The 24,611-nt window shown below is 40.5% G+C and overlaps 1 protein-coding gene across 3 annotated transcripts; it reads left to right on the forward strand.

The window, feature by feature from the left end:
• The first annotated feature begins 34 nt into the window (after positions 1-34).
• On the forward strand, positions 35-23,293 carry NMNAT1 (nicotinamide nucleotide adenylyltransferase 1). 3 transcript variants are annotated; one of them, XM_034753147.1, is made up of 6 exons: positions 71-157; positions 4,354-4,432; positions 15,408-15,581; positions 17,099-17,282; positions 18,021-18,166; positions 19,752-23,293. In XM_034753147.1, the coding sequence occupies exons 2-6, from the start codon at positions 4,420-4,422 to the stop codon at positions 20,162-20,164; spliced, it is 930 nt and encodes a 309-aa protein (XP_034609038.1). In that variant the 5' UTR covers positions 71-157; positions 4,354-4,419; the 3' UTR covers positions 20,165-23,293. The 3 variants fall into 3 exon arrangements, with proteins under 3 accessions (XP_034609039.1, XP_034609038.1, XP_034609037.1); XM_034753148.1 differs by lacking the exon at positions 4,354-4,432 and having other exon boundaries at positions 35-157; XM_034753146.1 differs by lacking the exons at positions 71-157; positions 4,354-4,432 and adding an exon at positions 7,739-8,617.
• The last annotated feature ends 1,318 nt before the right edge of the window (positions 23,294-24,611 follow it).

The raw sequence follows: 24,611 nt of genomic DNA on the forward strand, positions 1-24,611 counted from the left end.
GGCACGGACCTATATCCACTTCCGCCGCCGAGTAGCCAATCGAAGCACTCCTTGTGCGCTGTGCCGGGCGGTCCCGTCTGCGCCTGGCATCCCGGGTCACAGTGGATCCGGCCCTTCGGCCGTTCCCTGCGGAGCTGGGGCGGCGCCTGTCAGCCGGGTAAGCAGCTTGAGGGGTGCCTCGGTGGGGCGAGGAGCCTAGGGGCCGCGCCTGGGTTACCCTGTGTGGGGAAGGGAGCAGGGCGCCATCTGGGGAACTCTGGCTACAGAAGGGGCCTCAACCCCCTCCGGTGGCCTTGTAGCTGGCAAGGGACTTCCCTCTCAGCGCGCTGCCAATGTTTCAGTCCGTTCCCCTTACCGCTGTATGACTAAAACGAAAACAAGCGCTGCCACGGGATAGTGAAACACAGCCTGTTTTGCCAAAGGCATTTACAAATGATGGTAGGTTACTCCTGCAATTCTTACTCACACAAGTAAATCCCATCAGTGGAGCTGCTTGCATGAGCAAAGACTACATGCAGGAATAAGGTTTGTGGGACTGGGCCCCAAATCAGCCTGGCTGTTCTCAGTATCACTTCGTCCCACGCTGAAATACTCCACCTCTGGGATGGAAGGTGGTAGTTGTTTAACAACGCATAGCAACACTATACAACAGTCCTGGACTTTTACCAGTATGGGTTGCACTTACTGAAAATGTCACCTATAGAGCATGCATGTGTACAGTATATTTTTTGTCAATTTCTCCTACTGAAACCAAATACAAAATCCTTGGTAAAAGAAAGTGGCAACAAAAACAAGTTTTTTTTGGTATTAACAAAACAAGGTTTTTAGTAAAAGCAGAGTGTATTCTATAGATAAAAGAACAAGAGTACTTGTGGCACCTTAGAGACTTAACAAATTTATTAGAGCATAAGCTTTCGTGGACTGCAGCCCACTTCTTCGGATGCAGTCCACGAAACCTTATGCTCTAATAAATTTGTTAGTCTCTAAGGTGCCACAAGTACTCTTGTTCTTTTTGCGGATACAGACTAACACGGCTGCTATTCTGTATTCTATAGATGTTTTTATTGCTTGCCCCAATGAATTTTTGAACATCTACCTTAACAATGTCAATTTACAAAGAATCCCCATGGGAACTAATATTATTTAAGTCATTTTGTTTATCCTTCTCAGATATCCTTAGAGATTTTCAATGTCTTATTTAGTAGTGGGCATGAAAATAGTTGGATGTTGTGTAACTCACCTCAACTTTGTTAAACTAAGTACATACAAATGCATAAGAACCTTTTTCATCAGTACATGCCAAGGATTTGGCTTTTGTGAACGTGAATGAGAGAAAGTGGATAAAAAACAAAGAACTATTGTTTACTGGTATGAGTGTTTAAATATTGTTTGTGGTCACATTGGAATAATTTTGATAGTGTTAATTCAGTACCTTACAGTCTTAAATGATAATACATAATTTAACTTTATTATGAGGAAAAAGATTACTTGAGTTGGTACAATGATTAACCTTTCTAAGGACATTCAGAGCAGGAGGCTCTCTTGTTCTATAGAGGTTCTTGTAGCACCCTCATCACAGTAGCATCTGAGTGCCTTCCAGTACTGCATTAGATTATCTGATTAACATTTGTCACGTGTCATTTATTTTCTCTCTCATCTTCTTCCCATGGACGAAATTGCAGGCACATTTACTCAGCAGTTGGGTGGTGCGATTCCCAACTTGGGTAGATGTATACGTTAGTTATGCTCAAGCTGGCACCTAAAAATAGCAGTGTGGCAAGGGTAGCAGCTTGGGCTAGCAGTCCATGTACCTACTGAGTTGGGGGTCAAGCAAGATTGTATTGGGGCAGCTAGCCTGACCTGCTGTCTGTGCCGCCATGACCACAGTGCTATTTTTAGAACACTAGTTCAAGCAAAGCTAGTGCATGTATGTGTACCCATATGAAGTTTCCTGTAGTCCAAGAGTTTTATGCCCAGATATATTGTATTGCTGCAATCCAGCCAATAGGTGATAAAGGCATGCAGGTTATATCATCTGGTCTGGATGAAATGGAGTCTTATCGGCAACCAGAGATGGTAGACAACATTGTTTATCATAGCACTGTGAGAGTTTACGAGTCAGGGAGGAATCCTAAACTACAGATCAAACTGACCAATTGTGGGTACGTTCCTCCAACTAAAGGAGACTGCAGACTCCCATAGTGCTTTCCTCTGCTCCATCTTGCTCAGCTCCAGCTTTAAACAGCTGTTCTTCAACCCTGAGCTGATTTAATCCAAGCAGTGGGCCATCTTGGTGGAGTGGAGGAGTATTTGTCATTTTGGGGAAGATTCACACACTTTTTAGTGATGATTTCACTCTTTCACATAGACAAAACAAACAAACAAACCTGGAGAATGTATTGTAAGCTGGCTCTACATGATACTAAATTTCATTAGTTATCTTTAATCATTGTAACAACTTCTTCCTTGAGAGGCAAGTTTCTTGAGTGTTATAAGGATTTACAAGAGGGGCACAATAAATCAGTGAATAAGTACAGGCCTGCGTTAGTCTCTTGATGAGACTTTGCACTGCTATAGCATCTTCCAGGTGTCCCTCACATGGTGCTCATGCACTAATAAAGCCTCACAACCCCTCTGAGTTCAGTAAGTGTAGCTATCTCCATTTGACAGATGACTAAACTTGAGGTAAAGAAGTTTAAGTGAGTGAGTTGTCCAAGGTCATAAAGCAAGTAAGAACTGGCAATAGCATCAAGGAGTATTCATATCCAGTTGCCTGATCTAAGTGCCAGGCACTGCTTCTTTACTATTTAGAAATAGTATAGAATAAGTTTTTAAAATCTCAGTGTCTTCCTTTACGCGTGAGCTGTTAAGTTACTGAACAGGACTGGCCCACGTAATGTTGGAGTCAAAAAGATTAAATCACAGCTAGAGAAATACTGAAGACGTTGTTTAGCATGTTCTGGGACAGAATCATACAATTTATTTCTTTAATTATCAACTGTCCCTAAAAACACAATATAGAGTTTTATCCAAATTTTCTTAAGGCAACACTAGTATGAAAACAGTTAAAGTAAACATCAGGAGAAATGGATTAATGTTTTTGTGCAACAGATTCAAAAGATTATTCCTACAATACATAAACCAATATTCTATAAAAGTTATCTCCTCAACCAGCACAAGTTTTCTAGAGAGTTACAAAACAGTACACATTTGAGATGTACTTATGTAAACAAGATAGGTGTAGGTATTAGCTAGCTTCCTTTAACAAGTTTTTAGGAACATTTTTTTCCAAGACATAAGACATATTGATCTCAAGTTACATTTTAAGTGTCACCCTGAATGCCTACCCGATCTAAATTAGGCAATATCATTTCCACAGATTTGTAGTAGAAGTAAGGGGCTTTGAAATCTGCAACAGTAAAGGCTTCAAATAAGTCCTTTTTGTAAAAGAACACTGAAATTAATTGAGTTGTTCCTGATTATTCCAGGGCAGTGAGCAGTTCTTCATAGAGGAAAGACATGTACAATTGTGATGAATGAGAGTAACTGTGAGGTATTCTAAAAGTTGTCTGAAATGAAATAATTTACATTAGTTAGCACAAGAATTTCTGAAATTTTTTAATTTCTCTTTATAAGAATGACTTTTTAAAAAGCCTTTGGGCCAAATTCAACCCTGAGACCAATGGAGTTACACCAGTGAATAACTTGTATCCTTTTTATTGATTTCTCTAAAAAGCTTAAGGAATAAGAAGTCCATAATTCAACAACACATTAATTTCTTAAATAGTTTCAACTTAGAGTGAACAGTTGAATGTGACAGTAGATGGGCTGTAAGAATTACTGGAGTCCCACATTACTGTTCTCTGCTAGGAAAAGCTAATTCATTTCCCTTTGTACAAGGCACCACTTTTCAACAATGTAGATCAGAATGTTGCTGGAATATAAAGGTGAAGGTCACTTCATACTAAGTGGACCCCAGTTCTGAAAGTGCCACTAGTTTTAAAAATTACAGGATCAGAAAATGCGTATTACACAATGGTATTAGATTTCAGCCCTTCTGCTCTCTATGCCAGCACACGCAGGTTTCCTGAGGAAATGTTGCTAAACTGCAGATGTCAGCAGGAATTAAGAAATTGAGAGTATTTGTGAATAATCAGATCTTGCCTATAAATACCTCAATTAGTAAAGAGACACGAGTTAGAAGGCAAGTTTATGATGCAGTTTAATAGCTGCCTGATTTTCTAGACTGTAAAATTAGCTGCCATGATGCAAAAGGTCATTTGATCCCATTGCCGAAAAAGACACCCTATATTTTCATCCTTAAGTTTCTGATTATTTTCCCCCTTTTTTTAGGAGCAGGAAATCTACCCTATTCACGTCTGCAGTCTGAGTCACTTTCTTCTTTGAAATCGGAGCTTTATGCATTACAAAGGCAAGTCCAGCTCCTTCCTTCTCCTGTTCCATAGTGTTTCCATAGTAACTCTTCCAGCTGATGCCAGTGCAAGCACTGCACTCAAAGTGGCACCAAACCCTTCATGTCCTTGCCTGCTAACTGTTTTGTGCTAATAAGGAAGAGGATTTGAAAAATTCTGTGTAAAAACTCTTGAAAGCACTGAAAAGTACTGACACAGAGTGAACCTCATAAGGACACCAAAGCCCTGCAGTTTCCATTCAAGAGCCCCCTGATGTTTGTATATATTGATAGTTAAAGACTTTGCTATGAATCTCTCTCATTTTGAAATTCTCTTCACTGTGACTGTTACAAGGATCAATACATTTCTAATTTCTTCACCCCCTTCCTACTGAAGAGTGGCCTCGTGAGAATTTTCCAGGCAGGGATGTTGCTGTGGGAACAATGACGGAATATTCAGTACTTTGCATAGAGGACACAGACAACTACAACAGGAGACTAGCTTATAACATATTCCAGTTTTAGTCTGTTCAGAATCAGTCCAGGAGAAGCCATACTGGCAAGTCAGATTGCCACAAAGAACACTAAGACATATTTAGGGTGAGGAAAGGGTGGGAAGACAAGTGAAAAGAAATTGAATTAGTAGAAAAGGATTTACTCTGCATGTATGGTCATTCATACTTATTTTACCCACCACACCTTGGATTAAAACTGAACATTTAAGAAATCTGAATCACGCTTCATCAGTGCTATTGATTTATTATTTTCACTTAATTAAGCTTCCACAACAAAAATAGATTGGTCATTTTTACTTATAATTATAATCAGCTTTTCCTCTTACATGCTAACACCATGCTGTCCTGTTTAGGTTTCCAGGACTTCAGCAGAACACTTAAATAAACATTTTATTTAAATTTTAAAGGAATGTAATAGAACATATTCTTTTTAGGTTTCACTTAAACAAAATCTAAATGTTGGCCTAACTGCTTGACAGTGCCCTTTAATTAATTTAGATACTCATATCTTTAAACTGTCAGGTAGATCAGTATTTCAGGGAAATGTGTAAAGCTAATTCTATGCAGGGCCGGCTCTAAGCACCAGCAAACCAAGCACATGCTTGGGGCGGCACAATTTCAGGGTCAGCATTCCGGCCACCTTTTTTTTGTTTGTTTTGTTTTGCTTTGGCAGTTGTGCTTTTGGAGGTTTTTTGTTTTGTTTTGTTTTTTTGCTTGGGACGGCAAAAAACCTAGAGCCAGCCCTGATTCTATGAAGGAGAAAAGGTTTAATTTCTCATTTAAAGAAACTTTAAAAGTACCTGCTGAAGTCACAGTGCTCACTGACAGCATCAGAGACAGATCCTAAAGTTTGGGCTAGTTTTGGCCTGTGTAAGAAAGCAACTGTGAGAGAGACTTCTTGTTATCATTGTAGCAATGTTTGTCCGTGTTTTAAATTGATAAATGAAAGGAGTAGCAATACTTATTTCTGACATTATGACTAGAAGAAGTCTGAAGGTGCAGAAAACATGCTTCCACCATTTTTAATCTAATTCACTAATTTCAAAATTAGGCTAATATTTTCCTAGTTTTTGATTATTCTGTTCCATTTTATATGCCTAGCAATCCATCCTCTAACTGAAAAATGCAGAGAGCCTGCAATTAATTATAAAAGATAATAGTGAAACAAAATTATTCAACTAAGTATACCAGTTGTAACTATAACAACATTTTTATTATGGCACTGCTGAGACTAGGAGTTTGTTAAAATACTTAGGTCCTGCTTTGAGCAGGGGGTTGGACTAGATGACCTCCTGAGGTTCCTTCCAATCCTGATATTCTATGATTCTATGATTCATTTAAGAGCTATTAGAAACCAAAGGGTCCTATTAAAATTAAGTAGAAATTAGTTTTGCTTTAGAAAACTTAAAATCAGAAGTAGAATGAAGGCTTGAATACATACATACTGTGTAGTCAAGGCAATTAATACAACAGTACAGACTCCTTCAATAAAGGATCCTATACTCCTGAATACACAGACCACTTAGAGCTCCTACGGAATTGGCTCCACAAGAGTATGCACCAAAGCCAGCCCTGGAGAGATAGGAGAGTGATCAAGATAACACTTCTTTAAACTCCTTCCCAATGAGAAACTTCAAGAAGATAAGCTTCCCTCTTTTGAGAAATCGTTATCTTGTCCACTGTGTTGCAGAACCAGTCTATACAATCTTTGCCTTCTAAAAAGCATAGCTAGAGAGAGGCAAATTATTTTGTCACTACGCTTGACACACAGAACTAACTACCTAAAATATGTTGAAAAGTTAAAAAGCCACTAAGTTAATCAGCCACATATTGTTCACCCTCATTTTCTCTTCCTAAGCTATCTTCATAACACCATTGCATCTCTCTCAGACAATTGGTGTGTTCCTGCTGGATCCAAAACAGCCAGATATCTGATGTAATCCAAGTATGTGTGAAGGGTCGAAGGACAGAAGTGGTAATAAACATAGCTGTTGTATCACAGATAAATCAGATACATTAACTCTTTTTGACAATGGGTGTAGATTTTCTCAGCCTGCTTCTCAGTCCTGGCATCTCAGTGCTGTTTCATGACCCCTGAATTACATAATTGAGTATACTGCCTGTAAGAGAATCAGGGGAGTATCACAGGCCTGATTGATCTCTCAATTTTCTTTACACTGATATCTCCACTGACTTCAGTGCAGGGGCTTGCACAGGGGGCAGCAAGCAGGGGCACCCCCAATAATCAGCGAGGGACACAGTACTCCCCTGCCCTGGGACTGAAGCGGGGAGAGAGGATTCCCCCTACCCCAGGGCTATGGCAGGGAAAGAGCTCCAGCCCTGGAGCTGGGGGAGTCCTCTCTCCCCAGGGTCTGGGTGGGGAGAGGGGGCAGTAAGCTTCTTCCAGTGCTGGGGGGGGGGCAGTGAGCTCCTCCTGGGGCCAGGAGAGGGGAGAGCGAGCTTCTGTGCCACCCCCCCCAAAAAAGGGTCAAATTTAAATTCCTTCGCACGCTCCTGCTTCAGTGGAGTCACTCTTGATTTACACCAGTGTGACAGGAGAATCAAGCCCTGTTTCTTTGCTGTCCCACGTATCTCACTGTAAAAACCCGGACACCTGCAGAACTCATCAATGGTGAAGAAAGTAAACATACTACCACCAAGTTGTTAAAAAGTGGCTGGCTGCAGTACTGGGACAAGCTCGGTCTGAAAAGCAACCCCAAGAAATCAGTTAAACATTCACTGAATGAATAACCTTTTTTAATTTTGATTTTACTAGACAAAGCTAATATTGCGTTTCCAAATGTCTGTATTTGCAAATTTCAGATGTATACATTAGTCTCTTGTTAGAGAACATTATTCTAAAATAGCATTAAGGTTTTGATACAAACCAAAGAATGGCAGGAATGTTAGATTTAAGCCTGCAAAGCATTAGAGTAGCAACTCCAGGCTCAACCTGGAATGGTATTATTCCCAGCAACTTTTAAATATACAATGAGAGCTGCTTCAGGTAGCCACCCAATGGACCAGTAAAATCAATTGTCAGTAGAGGTTATTTTAACTGCAAGTTCAACAAAACCATATTGAAAACCTTGGGGATAATTGAATGGCTTCATACAAGGAGTTATCTATCAGACAGGAGGACCTTAGTAAAAATTTCACTGTACCAAATTATATCCATCGTCTCATCCTTCTATATTTATTCAGTAGAAAGATCTCTGTCTCACCAACACAGAGAAACTTCAGTAGAGGTTTCCTAACAGAAGATGTGCTTGAAAGAAATAGCAGGATGTTTCTTCCTCCTGTTACATGTACCATTTATACCTGACTTATCTCAGTTGTCACCCTCCCATCATAGAGATGCTTATCAGGCACTTTTGGTGACACTGGACTGCTGCTGATTTCCAAAATACAGGCTGCAGGACCACCCTGCCATCACTACTTTACTTTAAATGAGCAGGCTGCTGATATAGAAACAGGAGTTGAAAATGGTACCACCTAGTTAAAACTTCAACAGGCCTTTCCTGCCACGTCCTTTATTGGAGTTTTCAGTCCTTCAGGTTTGTGCTGTCAGATCTTCAGGGGAGTGAAAACAGCTGCCAGTCTCCTTGTCAAAAGGGAACAGAAACTATGGGACAGGCTATGATTTCGCTCTTCTCAAGAACATCTCAGAATACTCAAATCAGCTCTTTAGGTAAGAAACCTGCTTCATTTCTCCCTCTCAAAATTCATCATGCATGCATTAAATTAACCTCTACAAGTTTTACTAATTAAGCCTCTTTGTACCTCTGTAGGATGTAGAGCTGAAGGAGCAGAATAGTGATTCCAAAAACAAACACTATAACCTGACTGAGAAGAAAATGACATGAGTCACATTATTATTCATTACTTACTACACAGTAAAATATTCCACCAATACACAACTCTGTTACGTGGTTACCTGAGGCATTCAACTCTTGGTCCCATATTTAAAGCTGGCAAAGGACTTGTAGCCACATTTCAAAGGTACTGAGCACCCACCAATTCCCAAGCAGTTTGGGAATAACTTAGAAAGTCCAAAATTAAAAGATCTGAGGGGACCTTTTCATAGGAAGGGACATGGTACTATTAGATGATGCCTCTAGATGAACTGAATTTGTATTTTACATGATGTTGCAGCAGCAAACCTTAATCTGGAGACAAAGGCCTTAACTGCACTGAGAATTTTAAGGAGTTCTCCCATTGCCAGGTAGCACCAACACAGCTCCACTTTTGCAAGCAATGGTGCAAGCAGAAGGGCATATTGCTGCATGAAGTTTTACCACTGTATCATCCAGATCCTCTCAATGTAGACAAGGCCTTTGTCTCCTGACAATGTGATGTTATAATAGAAAATTTGATTCCATCATCTGTTTGTCTAAGCATGGTCTAACCCTACCAGGTACTCTCCTATGAGCATTTTCCCTTCAGAGCTTTTCAGTATTTTAGTCCCAACCTGATTTGGACCATTTTTATATTTTGTAGGCCTCTCTTCACAAGCTTCTATTCCTTTCCCACTAGAGAGTCAATATCTATTGATGTTTATGCCAAATTTGCTACTGTATCTGGAAACAGGTATTTTATATTATATCTGTTGAGAGCACCATTCTACCCTGTGATACAGGTATGCACTACTGTATATCTTGTAAAAATCAACATTTGCCTTTAAATATTAGTAGCTCTTTTAAGTGGCAATGGAGGCTAAGTGTTTCAGTGAGTTAAACATTGAAGTTTCACCTCTGGAGAACTGGATTAGAATCTTAATTTGGTTCACAAGTAAAAGTAGTTTAATGGTCTCATCCTAGTCTTTAGAAATCTACCTGGATCTGAACACATTAACAAAAGTACCACATTGCTATAGGTCTCTGCTCAGAAGACAAGGATGTTGTGAGTCGGGATTGAGGAGCATTGTGTGGCTATAGTCAGTGCCATTAGTTGTATTAGTTCAGAAGCACTAACTTCACCTTTCAGAAATAATAATAATTAAAAGCTAATAAACAATATCTCAATTTACCCTCTACACAACCCTTCACCCTTTTGATAAAGAATTCAGGCTTTAATTATTTTTGCTCCTTTACTGGACTTAAGAGATTCTAAACTATTGCTCTGTTTTCTGCCGTGGATACATACACCCCTATTAAATAGCCCTAAAACAAAACTGTGCTTACAATCTAAACTGTGATGGTGTTTGGACACTCATTAGCTCAGGTGGTAGGCCATGTGAGTCAGGCAGTAATGAATCATAGCTGGGCTGATCAGATGTTCAAGAAGCTGGGAGAAGTGCCATTTAAGAGAGGTTTTAATTCCAGCAATACATGGCTGGTAAGAGTGACAGAATTCTATGCCCTGTAGTTCATTTCTGCTATCAATTGCTCTTGGATTTCAAAAGCCCAGCATTCACCTGAATGGAGCTTACTTCCCTTAGGTCAGCATAAGCACAGAGTCCCTTTATTGTAATGAGAATTGTCAGGATTAGTGCAGAATAGCTAATTTTTAATTGGGGGTAATATAATCCCCCAGTCTCTCCCCCCCCCTTAATATTTTAGTAAAGGTTAAAAAAAAATTAAAAACCCACCTTAAAAGAACAAAATAAAAATCTTAACTTGTACTGACATCCTAACCATATCTGTGGTTGCACCACTACTCTTGGGGGATGGGGATGGGGGTGGGGGGGGCAAAGAGAGGAGACACAGCTTAGATAAAAAAGTTTATGGGATAGAAAGGAGTTATTTCAATACAGAAACTAGAGCTTTCCTCCAGCTGTTTAACTACAGTGGTATCTATGGAAGCAAGGATGGATTAAACCTAAATAAAGCCCAGATGGGCCAATATTTTGCTCCCCAAGTTGGCCTTCCATACAGTGTCTTCCTCACTCTCTTGCAATGGACTCCATTTCTCAACCAGTTCACCATCTCTTACATACCCACTTGATGTCTGATTTTTCAAATGTGCTGAGCACCCACAACTACAATGGGAGTCTTGGGGAGCTTTAGGTGTTCAGCACATCTGATGTGGCTTCTCAGTGATTTGCTAGGCTCAGATTAAAAAAAGCCTAGCTCCTGGATCCTGCCTTACTTCACCTCATGACACTTGTCTGGCTGTGGCTGTCACTTACATACTATGGATGCCTTGGACCGAATTCATTCCTAATATGATCCTGTAAAGTAAGTTACAGTGGAGATGAATTTAGCTCGGCATGTGCCCATGCCTGCAACAGGAGCTTGTCGCCAGGTGGCCCCTATAAGGATTCCAGCTCTGAGGGAGTTATTGGGAAAAATACAGGCGACCACAATCAGCAGTAGCAGTTTTGCAATGGGTGGGCACCTTATACCTCCCCCATGCTCTTAGCGCCTTATTTACCTCCCCAGGGCTAGTGGGGTGAGTCATAGTTAGAGCTTCATGTGTGTTGCTCCAGCTGGGAGGGGGAGGCAAAAGGGTGCCACTCCTAAATCTGGCTCCCCCCTTCCTCCACTGTGCTCTGCCCCCTAAGCTCCCAAATTGCATGGCTATGATGCCCCCCATCCCCTTTGATCTCCCTGAGAGTCCAACGCTGCTGCTCCTGCAGCCGCCGCTCACCCCAGCCAGGCAGTGTCTGCCCCCAGGCATAGAGAGTTATCTGCATAGCTTGCAAAGCGCACCATGCACCACTGGGAGCCCTTCACCACCATCTAGTTGGCCACAACAAGCGAGACCAGCAGGCCATGGCCAGCGACTGGGCCAGGAAGCACAGCAGAGAAACCACTGGGGCAGGCTCACCAGCAGCTGTCCCTGGTCACGCTAGTGTGTGCAAGCGGCTCACACGCTCCCGGACAGGAGATGCAAACCACTGCAAGGAAGAGACTTGCACTTTTACAGGGATGGCACTGACACTAGCATGGTCAAGTGATTGCCCTGCTGTACACTACCCCTGGGAAATACACGGGGACAACCAAGAACTCAGACTCTCACTATCAGAGCCCACTTTTGAAAAAGTTGGCCAAGAGACTTGCCCAGGGCCACCTAGCAAGTTGGAGGCACACTCAGGAACCCTAGCTTCTTCATGCTGTACCCAAACCACTACACCACATTCAAAGATCGAGCAGCTCCAGTACAAGAAGTTCCTGTAACAGATTCAGTCTATGTGGGTCAGATTCTGCTCATGGTTATAAACTTGTAAATAGGGAACAGTTCCTTTTAAACCAATGGAGTTACTCTAGATTTACACCACTGTGGCTAAGAGCAGATCCTTTGTCTTTCATATTTAGTTTTTATATTCATTTGTTGTGTGCATGGGATTTCCATTAAAATTTTGAGGGAAAACAGGCTCTTCAGTTGGGCAAAATCCTGAAATCTTTATTCAGAAAAAACATTAACAAAATCATTGGAAGTATTGCACAAGTAAGGGTAGAGTAAAAGCTGAATAAGAACTTCAAGATGTATCCTTTAATTTGGAACCACTAGCAGTGTTGCAGGAAAAAAACTGAAGAATCTTGAATTATGTATTTAAGTTTTAGTGGCAAACTAGGCTTAATGTTATAGCTTCTTTTCCTCATTTTGAAAGGATATTTACTCAATTTGTTTGTCCTGTTTTACTTTCTGATATTGCTGTTAAATAGTAAGTCTAGATACTTTGAACTATTCATGAGGCTCCAGAAACAGTGATTTTTTTTCTCTCTGTTTTCTTTTAATTTAAAAAGGGAAATTGCTTACATTATAGAAGATGAGAGGCAGGGAGCTGAATGGTAATATAAAGAATTTTGATAGATCAGTCTGAATGGAACAGTAGCAAAGAGAACAAGTAAACTGGTGATAACTTCACCTTCAGAGCTAAGAGGAGCTCTTCTGTTTCCTGTGGTCAAATCGCAAAGCTGCCAGCAAAGGAATTTTGTGTGCTCTCAGTCTCGGTAGGAAGAGCTGATAAAGGTGACTAGAAAAGATTTTGTTCCTCATGATACAACTAATAGACATCATTGTCACTACGTTCAGGTAAACTGGATCGTTCATTAGATGCTATATTTTTGTGTCCAAATGTAGTAATGTTTGAGCTGCTTTCTGTATTAAACGCGGTGATTTGGTATTTTCATACTTGCTACAGTAACGGAGGCCCATGTATCTGAATGCCTCCCAAATATTTTAAAATAACAATCTCTCTCTCTATCTTCCTTCACAGTGTGTAAGAGAATAATAGCTTATAGTTTGTCTGTCTGTATGTGTGCTGTGTTGTGTATCTTTCTGTGTGAATAACTTTTTTGGGGAAAGCTAACCTAAAGAAATGAATTTTGCATTTAGTTCTGGATGTGTTTGTTCTAATCTCTTGCAGAAGGATTCATAGTCAAGGTCCAATTCCTACAAAAGTTCTGTTTCCGAGACTCATGAACCTCTTCCTTTTGATCTATAGTTTAATTGTTTCACCTGAATATAGCTGTCGTAGGAAGTCACAGTCACAGAGGGAGAGATGATTTCTCAGTACTTAGATCAGTCCTATGGAGGATTTTGAAAATCAGGACACAATCTGAAGCAGTTTCTGTATTAATTGGGAAGACAGTTGGAAAGTGAACACTGGAGTGATGCATTTATGGCAGCTTGCGCAGCTAAGCAGACTGGCATTTTATACCAATAGGAGCTTTTTTCAGGATGTGTGGTTCCACTCCTAACTATGAGTTGCAATAATCTAGTTCATAGATCACTAATGAATGGATCACCCTGGACAGAACTATGTTCGCTAGGTGTAAAACCAGCATAATGGAGTGAAGCATCTGTCCCTATGTTTCTTGAGAGTACTAAATTAGAGTAGTAGTTTTGATAGAAAAGAATTACAGCTTAAAATACTATACATTGGTAATTGTGGACTGAAGCCAGTATTTAATGAATGTGTTTAAAACACCCAATGCTTCTGTTTTTTTCTTGATTAAACTAATATTTACTAGCAAGTCTGCCAAAAAATAAGCACTGGGACCTTTAAACCTTAATTATACCATACATCACTGGTTTTTTTTTAACCTTAACCACCCACAGAATGTATTATCTTCACAGTGATTATGATGCAAGCTAATGCTGGGAGGGAAATGAGGAAGTTAGTGGGTCTCCCTCTGTCATTAACTGTTAGCTGGTAGAGTGGTGGTACAATAATTTAGACTTGCTGATGTCTTTAGACAGGAACATAGGAGTTTACAGGTTTGGGATAACTTTCAGTGTTGCCAACTTTCACAATTCTGTTGTAAGTGTTGTGATTTTTATTTATTTGTTTATTTTAATTAAAGCCCCAGCTACTAGAATCAAGAGCTTGCATGAAAATCTTAGCTTTTTGGGTTTTTTTTTAAAGTATGTTTTCTAGCCCTCGGGGTTGTGGAGAAAAGTGTATTGAAAACATTAACTGACTGCAAATGCAAATTAAAAGGACCAACATTCCAAAAGGATAAATCTTATCATTTTTGAGGGGCCTGATTCATGTTTTTTGAATGCTGGGATGGCAGTGCTGCTATTATTCACCATATACACTTCACACTTTTTACTAAAGCTCTGAGCTGTCCCATAGTACAGTCACATTGCTATCTATTACACACAAATCTCATGTTGTCTCCCCCTGCTCTCTTCCTTCTACATCCTTTGAAGCCCTGAGTAGCCCCAACTGTATGTTTCCCATACTTAAGGCCCACACAAGAGTCCTCATTCTTCTTGTGGCAGATAGCCACCTTTGCCGCATCGTCTCTCTGGTCGCACTTTCTCTGTTACACCTTCTGGAGGTAGCAGAATTACATTTGGTGTTAACCTCCTAATTTCAAAGCAGTCTCATACCATCAGGGGCTCGTTCACCTGCACATCTACCAATGTGATATATGCCATCATGTGCCAGCAATGCCCCTTTGCCATGTACATTGGCCAAACCGGACAGTCTCCACGCAAAAGAATTAATGGACACAAATCTGACATCAGGAATCAAAATACTCAAAAACCAGTGGGAGAACACTTTAACCTGTCTGGTCATTCAGTGACAGACCTGCGGGTGGCTATATTACAACAGAAAAACTTCAAAAACAGACTCCAACGAGAGACTGCTGAGCTGGAATTGATATGCAAACTAGACACAATCAACTCCGGTTTGAATAAGGACTGGGAATGGCTGAGCCATTACAAACATTGAATCTATCTCCCCTTGTAAGTATGCTCACACTTCTTATCAAACTGTCTGTACTGGGCTATCTTGATTATCACTTCAAAAGTTTTTTTTCTCTTAATTAATTGGCCTCTCAGAGTTGGGAAGACAACTCCCACCTGTTTATGCTCTCTGTATGTGTGTATATATATCTCCTCAATATATGTTCCATTCTATATGCATCCGAAGAAATGGGCTGTAGTCCACGAAAGCTTATGCTCTAATAAATTTGTTAGTCTCTAAGGTGCCACAAGTACTCCTGTTCTTCTTTTTGCGGATATAGACTAACACGGCTGCTACTCTGAAACTTTTTTGTCCTCTCCCCTTACTGTAGTTTGTGGCTGTGACTCTGAAGTTCTTCATTTGGACCTGTGGCTTCAGGGAACTCCTATGGAGAATCCAGATAACAAGACGCAGGTCGTTCTGCTGGCCTGTGGTTCTTTCAATCCAATCACCAACATGCATCTGAGGCTGTTTGAACTGGCTAAAGACTACTTGCATGAAACAGGTAGGAGTAATAGCTTAGCTAACTCAAAATGTATAGCTCTGAGATGTGTGTGGTTGTGTGTTTAGGTGAGTACATATGTGTGGGTATCTGTGATTGCTTTGCTATGACAGTGTCTATATTCGGATTCCAATTAACAAGATGTAGAGATGGGTATGAGTGTATGCATGATAATAATTACCAGTAAGACAAAGAAGAATTTCTAGAGTTGCAGGGAATATAGCATAGTAATAGATCATATCTGTGGCAGTGGCCTCTGTCAGAGTGTATTCTTGTCCCCTCTTGTGGACCAGCACCAGTTTGATGTAAGCAACCCCAACTCCTAGGTCCATGTGTTTCTAAGCCTCCCTGGGTCTGGGTAGTGACTGGTCACTGTTCCTACCCCTGGATATTTCATACAAGCTCCCAGAGGTAGACTCTGGGTCTGACACCCTTCTTGGTCAGTAGGATCCCACATTCTGGAACCAATGCCTCAGCCTTCCTGAGCCCTCATTTGCTTAGATATATTCCCCCCCAAGTCCATCTGGCTGTTGTAGCCCTGGTTTCTAATTAAAACCTTCAGGGTCAATCAGGAGATAGTCAAGGAACACAGACTTAGCAAAGCAATTTCTTAATCACAGACACTTAACTCTCTAGCCTTTTCAAAAGTAACAGATCTTTGAGAAACAACAACATCCTGACTGCACCCCCCAACCCAAAGTCAAATCTCATCCCTCATCTCATCTCTCATCCCTGTGAGTCCTGGGTTTGATCAGCATCCTTAAACTATGCATCTTTTGCTGCCTTCTTTTGACTGGTCATTTTGCATGTGCCAATGGCCTGGCCCATTGCGGAGAAAAGCAACCCTCTTTTAAAACAATCTCTGTCTCCCTGTTGTCTATGTGCTTCAGCTGGGTAAGTTTTGGGACTACAGCTTCTCCCTTATCATTAGGGTCTTTGACTCTGAATGACAGAAAAACCATTATTCTACTAGGGAAGAGTCATTTAATGTTGATAGCCCTTGATTGCTCTGTCATTGCTTCTCAGACATAATTATTCCACTAGATGTCAAGCCCCTGCTACAAAATGGATGCTCCAATCCACAAAGAAGGCTGCAATACAACATGAAGGTCACACTTCAAAACAAAGGTTATAATACAAAAGAGAGACCCAGAAACAAAATGGGGTCCACAAAACAAAAAGGAGTTCACAGTTTGACACAGATATATTGTCAATCTGTCACAGCCTCTTCTTCCCAAACCCTGAGACTATCACACCAGCATTTTATAGTCTATGTCACCCACACTTGGCAGCATGATTCAAATTCTCTTTCATAGTTGTGCTCCATACATCGGCCAGAGTGCACAGCACTTTTCCAGTTCCAGTGGATTGGCTAACGGGGCTTTGTGGGGAAAATGGCATTCATCTTCTTTTAAAGACCATAATGACCATGCATATGAAGTACTTTATGTACAATACAGTGAAGTTGACATCTGCTCAGTCATTCTTTATGTTTTTGTGTGGGTGTGTTTGTCACGCAGGAAAATACAATGTAATCAAAGGAATCATTTCCCCAGTGGGTGATGCATATAAGAAGAAAAGTTTGATCAGCGCCAATCACCGAGTAACCATGGCAAAGCTTGCTACAGAAAGCTCAGACTGGGTGCAAGTTGATGACTGGGAAAGCAGCCAGAATGAATGGCTGGAGACACTCAAAGTTCTAAGGTATTGCATAGCCATACACTGAAAAGACACCTATTCCTTTAGTAGGATCAGGACAGGAATGGTTTAAATGGCTACGGGTCAGTTCTGCAACTCTTAATCACATGAACAGTCCCATGGAAGTCAAAGGGACTATTCATATGAGCAAGAGTTTTTCACATAAATAAGGGTTGCGGGATTAGGCCCCAAGGCATATATGCTGAGACTATGAACACTTTAACATTTCCAAGGGCATATCATTTACATACTTATTTTTGATGACTTTTTAGCATTGAAGAAAGTGAGGGATTCATAATGGTGACTAGAGCCGAGAGTAGAGTGGGACCATGCTGCCCAAGCTTCCCTCACTAAGCTCTGCTAATGCACCATGCTGCTTTTCTGTACGTTTAAAAGCAGTGTGAGAACCTTAAAGGAATGCCTATTTTTCAATCTTCCTTCACACCCATGATGCTCCTGTGTCTGCCTTTCCTCTCCATATGGTTTGTGTCACTCTAACTCCATCCAATTTCTTCCTTTGAAAAAATAAACTTACTTAATTGCTGATGCGTCTAGCTCCAGCACGTTGGTAGTCACAGGACTCAGATCTCACAGCCCATGGTTGAGGAAGTTCTCAAGAGACCTCTATGAAAAACTCAGGGTGCTACTGCAGGAGGAAGTGATGAAATATGATTCAGTAGGTGGTTCTCTTCCCTATGTTATCGCACAACTTTAATACTCTTTTAAAAATTATTTATTTTGTAGATACCATCATCAGAAACTTGCATCTTCTAATCCTGCTAACAGTCTGCAGAATGCTGTACCTCTAATAAAGCCAGGCCGAAAGAGAAAACAGGAAGCAAATAGATACATTCCTGTTAAAAAGAATCAACTGAGTCCAGAAACAAAAGGTTTAGTATGTTTGCGAAAGAAATCCTCATAGCAACACACGCTTATTTCCAGGCCATGGTGATCTGCCATTGGGAAGCATTTTTCTGGTGTTAGATCTCGGTTCTGACCTCCCTATTGAACAATGTAAAGAAAATAAAACATCTAGATTTTTATGGCGTGAATCAGTAGTCTCCTTCATAACAGTAAACTATCAGGGTGAAGTAATCGGGTTTTACAATAATCCTTAGGATAACAGAAATCTGAACTGGAAAAAAACATTTAGTTTACTGAGATTTATCATACTACAGCTGAAGTTAAGGAATTGTGAGTCATAGGCTCTTTTTATTCAATGAGGGAAAGGAAGGACAATAAGTCAGAAGTCCCTTGTATATCCAGAAATGGGAGTAGGGGTGTAATTTAAAACCCCATGAAAGTGGAGTAGCATGATTTACAAATTCCAGCTAACATCCAGATTGATTATTACTTCTTACAAAGATGTAATTTTATTATTCATCTCTATTTAATCTGAGCACCTGCATGAACTAAGATCTAACAAGTTTGCCAGTTTCTTAGTATGTTGGGCCCACCCATCCCTTTTGGTTTCAGCCAATAAGCCCCTTCCAACTTTCCACAATGGATTTTTTTTCCCCGATGTGGTTTTTTAATCCCTTAAAAATAATTTGTCATCTTAGTCTTCCCTGGCCAGAGCCTACTAACACCAGCCACCCATGAAGGGCAGATAACTATCATGCCAAACAAACTTCTGTTGGTGAAAGAGACAAGCTTTTGAGGTCCACAGACCTCTTCAGCTCTGTATTTGGTTTCTCTTTCTCTAAGGGGAATCCCTTTGGAATGTCATCTAAGGTTTTAATAAAATTAGGATATCCTTCTGTATTTAACCCTTTTGTAGCTCCCCCCCTTGAGCTCTCTCATCTTCAATGGTGGATTGCTTCATCACAAGGCCAGTGTTAGGATCATTCCTTAGAATAAATTTTCTAGTGCTTTTTGCTCCCTTTGGAGACTATTCTATGGATAGCCTAATAAAACTTATTATCAGGATGTTTTTTCTAATACACTGTCCGAATGTTACTACAGAGAACTTTTTCCAGAGGGTCTGGCTAGAGAATCTTGCCCGCATGCTCGGGGTTCAGCTGATCACCATATTTGGGGTCGGGAAGGAATTTTCCTCCAGGGTAGATTGGCAGAGGCCCTAGAGGTTTTTCGCCTTCCTCCGTAGCATGGGGCAGGGGTCGCTTGCTGGAGGATTCTCAGTGATTTGAAGTCTTTAAATCATGATTTGGGGACTTCAACAGCTGAGTCAAGGGAGAGAATTATTCCAGGAGTAGGTGGGACATCTTTTGTTGCCTGCATCATGCGGGAGGTCAGACTAGATGATCATAATGGTCCCTTCTGACCTTAGAGTCTATGAGTCTATAAAACTTATTATCAGGATGTTTTTTCTAATACACTGTCAGAACGTTCCTTTTCTTAATTTCATCCCATTACCTCAGTATACCCAGGATATGGAGAGGTAGTGTAACATCCTTGCTGAGTCAGCAAATAGCAGTGGCTAAAACTGAATCTTCTTCCATTCCCTTTTTTTAGGTGTCCCACAGCTGAAGCTGCTCTGCGGAGCTGACATGCTGGAGTCCTTTGGAATCCCCAACCTGTGGAAGCTGGAAGACATCACTGAAATTGTGGCAAACCATGGCCTTGTCTGCATAACCAGAGCTGGAAACAATGCACAGAAATTTATCTATGAATCTGACACGCTTTGGCAACACAAGAATAACATTCACCTGGTTGAAGAGTGGATCACCAATGACATCTCTTCCACCAAGATCCGGAGAGCACTGAGGAGAGGACAGAGCGTCCGTTACCTGGTCCCTGATGCAGTCCGGGCTTACATTGAAAAACACAACCTGTATAGTCCAGAAAGTGAAGACAGGAATGCTGAGGTTATTCTGGCCCCTTTACAGAAATATGCTAGGGGGTGTAAGCAGGAACAGACACTGTAATCTAGCCTGTTATGCTGTGAAAACCTTATGCTTTAACGTGGGAAGATGTTTAATCTGTTCCAGTAAATCAGGTCTGATTCTGTAGCCCTTGTATGTACGTAAGTACCATTGAATTCAATGGGAGTTTTGTGCGTATGGGGATTGAGCTTTTACAGCACAGGCCTTGTCTTTAAAAAAAACAAAACAAAAGTATGTTTTACCTCAGGTTAACTAACACGCATGAGCTATCCTGAGGTAAAGACACAGTGAGGACACGGCATTTAGTTTTACCATAAGATAAACTAGGAAAGGTCAGCTCTGTTGACCTCACCAAGGGTATGTCTACACTGCCCACATTACAGCGCAGCCATGGCAGCGCTGTGACGTGGCCAGTGTAGTCACACTTTATCACTGGGGGAGAGCTCTCCTGGCGATATTAAAAAAAGAAAAAAAAACCCACCCTGAATGAGCGGTGGTAGTTTTATCACCCAAAGCGCATCTCCCAGCGATAAAGTGCTGTCTATACTGGCGCTTTTCAGCGCTAAAACTTTTGTTGCTCAGGAGGGTGTTTTTTCACACCCCTGAACAACTAAAGTTTTAGCACTGAAAGTGGCAGTGTAGACACAGCCCAAGTCTACCTCACAGTACAGCTAATATGTCTACACAGCTGACATTAAAGTGCTGCTGCGGCAGCGCTTTAATGTGGTTGTGTAGTCGTGGCTGCAGCGTTGGGAGAGAGCTTTCCCAGCGCTATAATAAAACCACCTCCGCAATGGGAATAGCTCCCAGCACTGTAGCACTGTCTACACTGCCACTTTACAATGCTGAAACTTGCATTGCTCAGGGGTGTGTTTTTTCACAACCCCGAGCAAAGAAAGTTTCAGCGCTGTAAGTGGCAGTGTAGACAAGGCCTAAAGTAACTTGTCTTCACAGTGTTTTTACCTCAAGGATAGCTGACACTCATTCATTATCCTGAAATCTAAGAATAGACATTTTTTAGCAGTGAAGACAAGGCCTTAGGAACTGGATTCCTCCACTGTCCTTTACCTTGTCATTTACAGCTGTGCAAATTGAGAGTAAAGTGGGTGCAAAATGCTGCCACTCAGCTGTGCTGCTGTTTTACACTCTCTTTGCACATGAACAGCAACAAAAGATGCTAGACAGTGGAGGAGCAGGCCCTACAATTATGCATCAAGTGCTACAGTTTGATACCTAAAACTTAGCATAATAAAAATGAAACAAAATGGGTTTTATAAACTCTGATGTTACAGATATCCTTGACTAAAACTTTAGTCGTTCAGGGGTGTGCTGCTGTAAGTTCTCTAGTGTAGCTGCTCTAAGCTGATGGGAGAGAGTTCTTCCATCGGGCTTAATTACTCTAGCCCCCACGAGCAGCCATAGCTTTCCCATTGACATAGCATTATCCACACCGGTGCTTAAGTCGGCGTAAGTTATGTCACTCAAGGGGTAGCTAATTCAGACCCCCGAGTGACATAATTTATGTCAGCTTAAGCTGTAGTGTACCTATAGGCCAGGCACTAGTGCATTAGAACCAGAAAGTGAAATTGACTAGAAACAGAAAGCAAAATTGACCTGTTTAGTTTCCCTGTTCAAACTGTAAACTGATAAACAACACAAATGTTTTGAACACTTCATTGTGTTATAACAAAAGACAAGGTCATTTCAAGGCAAAGTTACACTTTCTTCCACTGTCGTGTTTTAACTGAAAGCCTGGGAATGTCTGCTCATGAAAAAGGAAAAAAAAAAATTGTTACAGTTCTTCTCCTATCACTGATGCATAGTAACTAGCATACTCCAAAATCTGGAGTATATAATAGTCTGATTCATTTTAAATGAATGGTTTAATGGCTAAACGTTAAGAAGAGTGTCATTGTGATTCTTACTAATTTGGGCCCTTTCTTTGGAAAGAGGAGGACATTTGATTTCTGAGCCAGAATTTTTGTAACTGGAAGGGTGGAAGAATAAGGAGAGACTAGGGCTCCAATGTAATCTACACATGTCATTTTTCTTTCCTAGAAGTCTGGTTCTGAAGTGAGCATAGCAAATTGGGTGTGTAAGTTAGAACAACACTATAAATGTCATGCTGGTGAATTCTACACTCCTCTCTCTCCATTGTGTGTGTGAATTAAGTGCCTTATCAAAAGTTCCAGGGCTTGAGGAGCTATTATTCAGATAGTATGAGAAAACTGTTGAACTGCATCCTCCACAACAGAGGTCTGTCATACTGACCAGATCAGATATGCTATCAGAACATGAGATTCTCAGTGCTCTGGACAAGGTGAGCAATGCATGGCATCTCCACATGTACACAAAAATGCTGGAATTAATTTATGCTTTAGATTAGAGCCTCTGTGTGCTGCTGCTAGTTCCAGTTTGCAACCATTGGTTTCTTCAGAGCATCTATACTGTATTTATAAAAAATCTTTGTGATAAGGTGAGCACATTACCTTAAAGTGCACTTCTAACTTTGAAAAGTGACTGAAATTGGCACTAAGAGGTTCCATGTTTATTTCTTCTCAGTGATTTCCAGATCAAATGTGATCTGTTTATAATTAAAAATGTTTTTTCTCACTGGCAGCTATGCAAACTCACCTTGGACTTTGACAGTCAAGCTAGGTTCTTTCTAGCTCACGCATCATCATAGGTAATAAAGATACTGTAGGCCAAATCAGTGACATCTGGGCAGTCCCACTGCCTTAACTGGGCTAACAGATTGGAACTTTAGTAAACAATTCTACTGATAATGCCCAGGAAAGAACAGAATTCACCTCTCTCTCCTTTAGCTATGTTGGTTCTGCAGGGCTGACAGGAATAAAAAGCAATAAAGATTTATTTTAGTCATTAAAGTCATCTGATGTGACCCTAAATACACAAGCAGAACAGATCTTTTCTGTGAGAGAGTGCTGTTTATATAGTTACTTTTCAGAGTAAAATTGCACTTTAAGTCTGAGATTTACTTTGTAAATCATGATGCTGGTGTGTTTTGTTATACTTGATTTATATAATTCAAGAGACGCATTGTGCACTAAACAGAATGTTCTATAGTGGCCTGGTCTACATATGTTATATTTTGCTGGTCTTTCATGCAGTTATGTGTAATAGGTGTTTCAATAAAAATTTTGGTGATAAGCAAGTGTGTTAATTTGTTTAGCATTTATAAAATTAATCAAAGTCTGATAGCCTAAATCTTAGAAGCTTTTCCACAGGGACAATCCTTAACCCAGCACAGAGTATCACCAATAGCAATGGGATTCTGCATGGGTGAAACAGTCTGCCTATACAGAGCAGCTTGCTGGACTGGAATCATAGTTCTGTTGTGAATACTGATCATTCCTTTCTATTGTACCACTAGAACCCACAAACCAACACAGCATCAATTTCTACTTTGATTTCCCAATCTTGGTCCTAATAAAATCAATGGCAAAACTCCTGTTGACTTCAGTGAGACTAGGATGTGGCATTTTTATAATTAATTTCCTAGCTATGAGGACTTTTTGGAATAGCTACCTTCCCCACAATAACAGAGATGTAGCTAATGAGTATGGGTCAGTGGGTTGCGTTCTTGCCTCTGGGCAAAATGATCCCACATTAAAACATGATATCAGACAAAATGTGACACTGTTGTGTTGAACTGTTAAAGATGTCATCTTTCCGAGGAGTTGCCAAATTGAGAGCTATTTTGCTATTCCTGTACAGGCAGGGCAATAACTACTCCTCCAGTATAAGTCACTTTTATACATAATTCTGTGTCCACAGGGAGTTATACAAGTATAACAATTTTAATAAAAATATCACACCCCAACCTAAAAAGTTATATCAGTAAAATTTTCAAATGCTGACCAGCCCTAAATGACCCCAGAAATATTGAAAATCTAGTATTCACACAAATAATCCAGTTCACTGAATAAATTCAAATAACAAATACATTTACAGGAATTATAATCTGTTCACAGATGTGCTGCAAGTGGGATAAAAAGGCTAAATTTGTCAGATAAATTATTCATTGTGCTCAGCTGTACTGTATTATGAGAATATTATGTTTATTCTACACATTTCATCCATCCAGAAGAAGCTTAAAATATTTTACAAACAATATATCTGCTTGGAATCACTTTATCTAATACTGAGATGCTACCATCTCCATGGTGGAATGTAACAGCTGCCTAGCTGTGCACAGCAACACTACACAACAGTACAGAACTTTGAAACTACAGAGGAATTTATGGGGCAGAATTAAATTACTCATATTGGAATTTGGCCAGCACTCTGGGCTATGCTTACAAAATGAGCTCAATTGTAAAGGATACTTTTTTATGTCTCATCTTAAAGCTGGCAATTCAAGCAGTATAGCCTCTATACGTAGGCTTATAGTTTGGTACTGATTTAAAGGGAAGAGCTCCACCTACTGAACTATTAGCATAACTTTCTACACTATGTAAGTTTTCTC

Source organism: Trachemys scripta, chromosome 19, assembly GCF_013100865.1.
Source record: "Trachemys scripta elegans isolate TJP31775 chromosome 19, CAS_Tse_1.0, whole genome shotgun sequence".
In the NCBI taxonomy this organism is placed as follows: Eukaryota; Metazoa; Chordata; order Testudines; family Emydidae; genus Trachemys; species Trachemys scripta.

Coding starts and splice junctions, on each gene's coding strand:
- NMNAT1 (XM_034753146.1), top strand. CDS start 8,554: ATGGGACAGGCTATGATTTCGCTCTTCTCAAGAACATCTCAGAATACT. Junction 15,582..17,098: donor AGACTACTTGCATGAAACAG/GTAGGAGTAATA, acceptor TTTGTCACGCAG/GAAAATACAATGTAATCAAA. Junction 18,167..19,751: donor ACTGAGTCCAGAAACAAAAG/GTTTAGTATGTT, acceptor CCCTTTTTTTAG/GTGTCCCACAGCTGAAGCTG.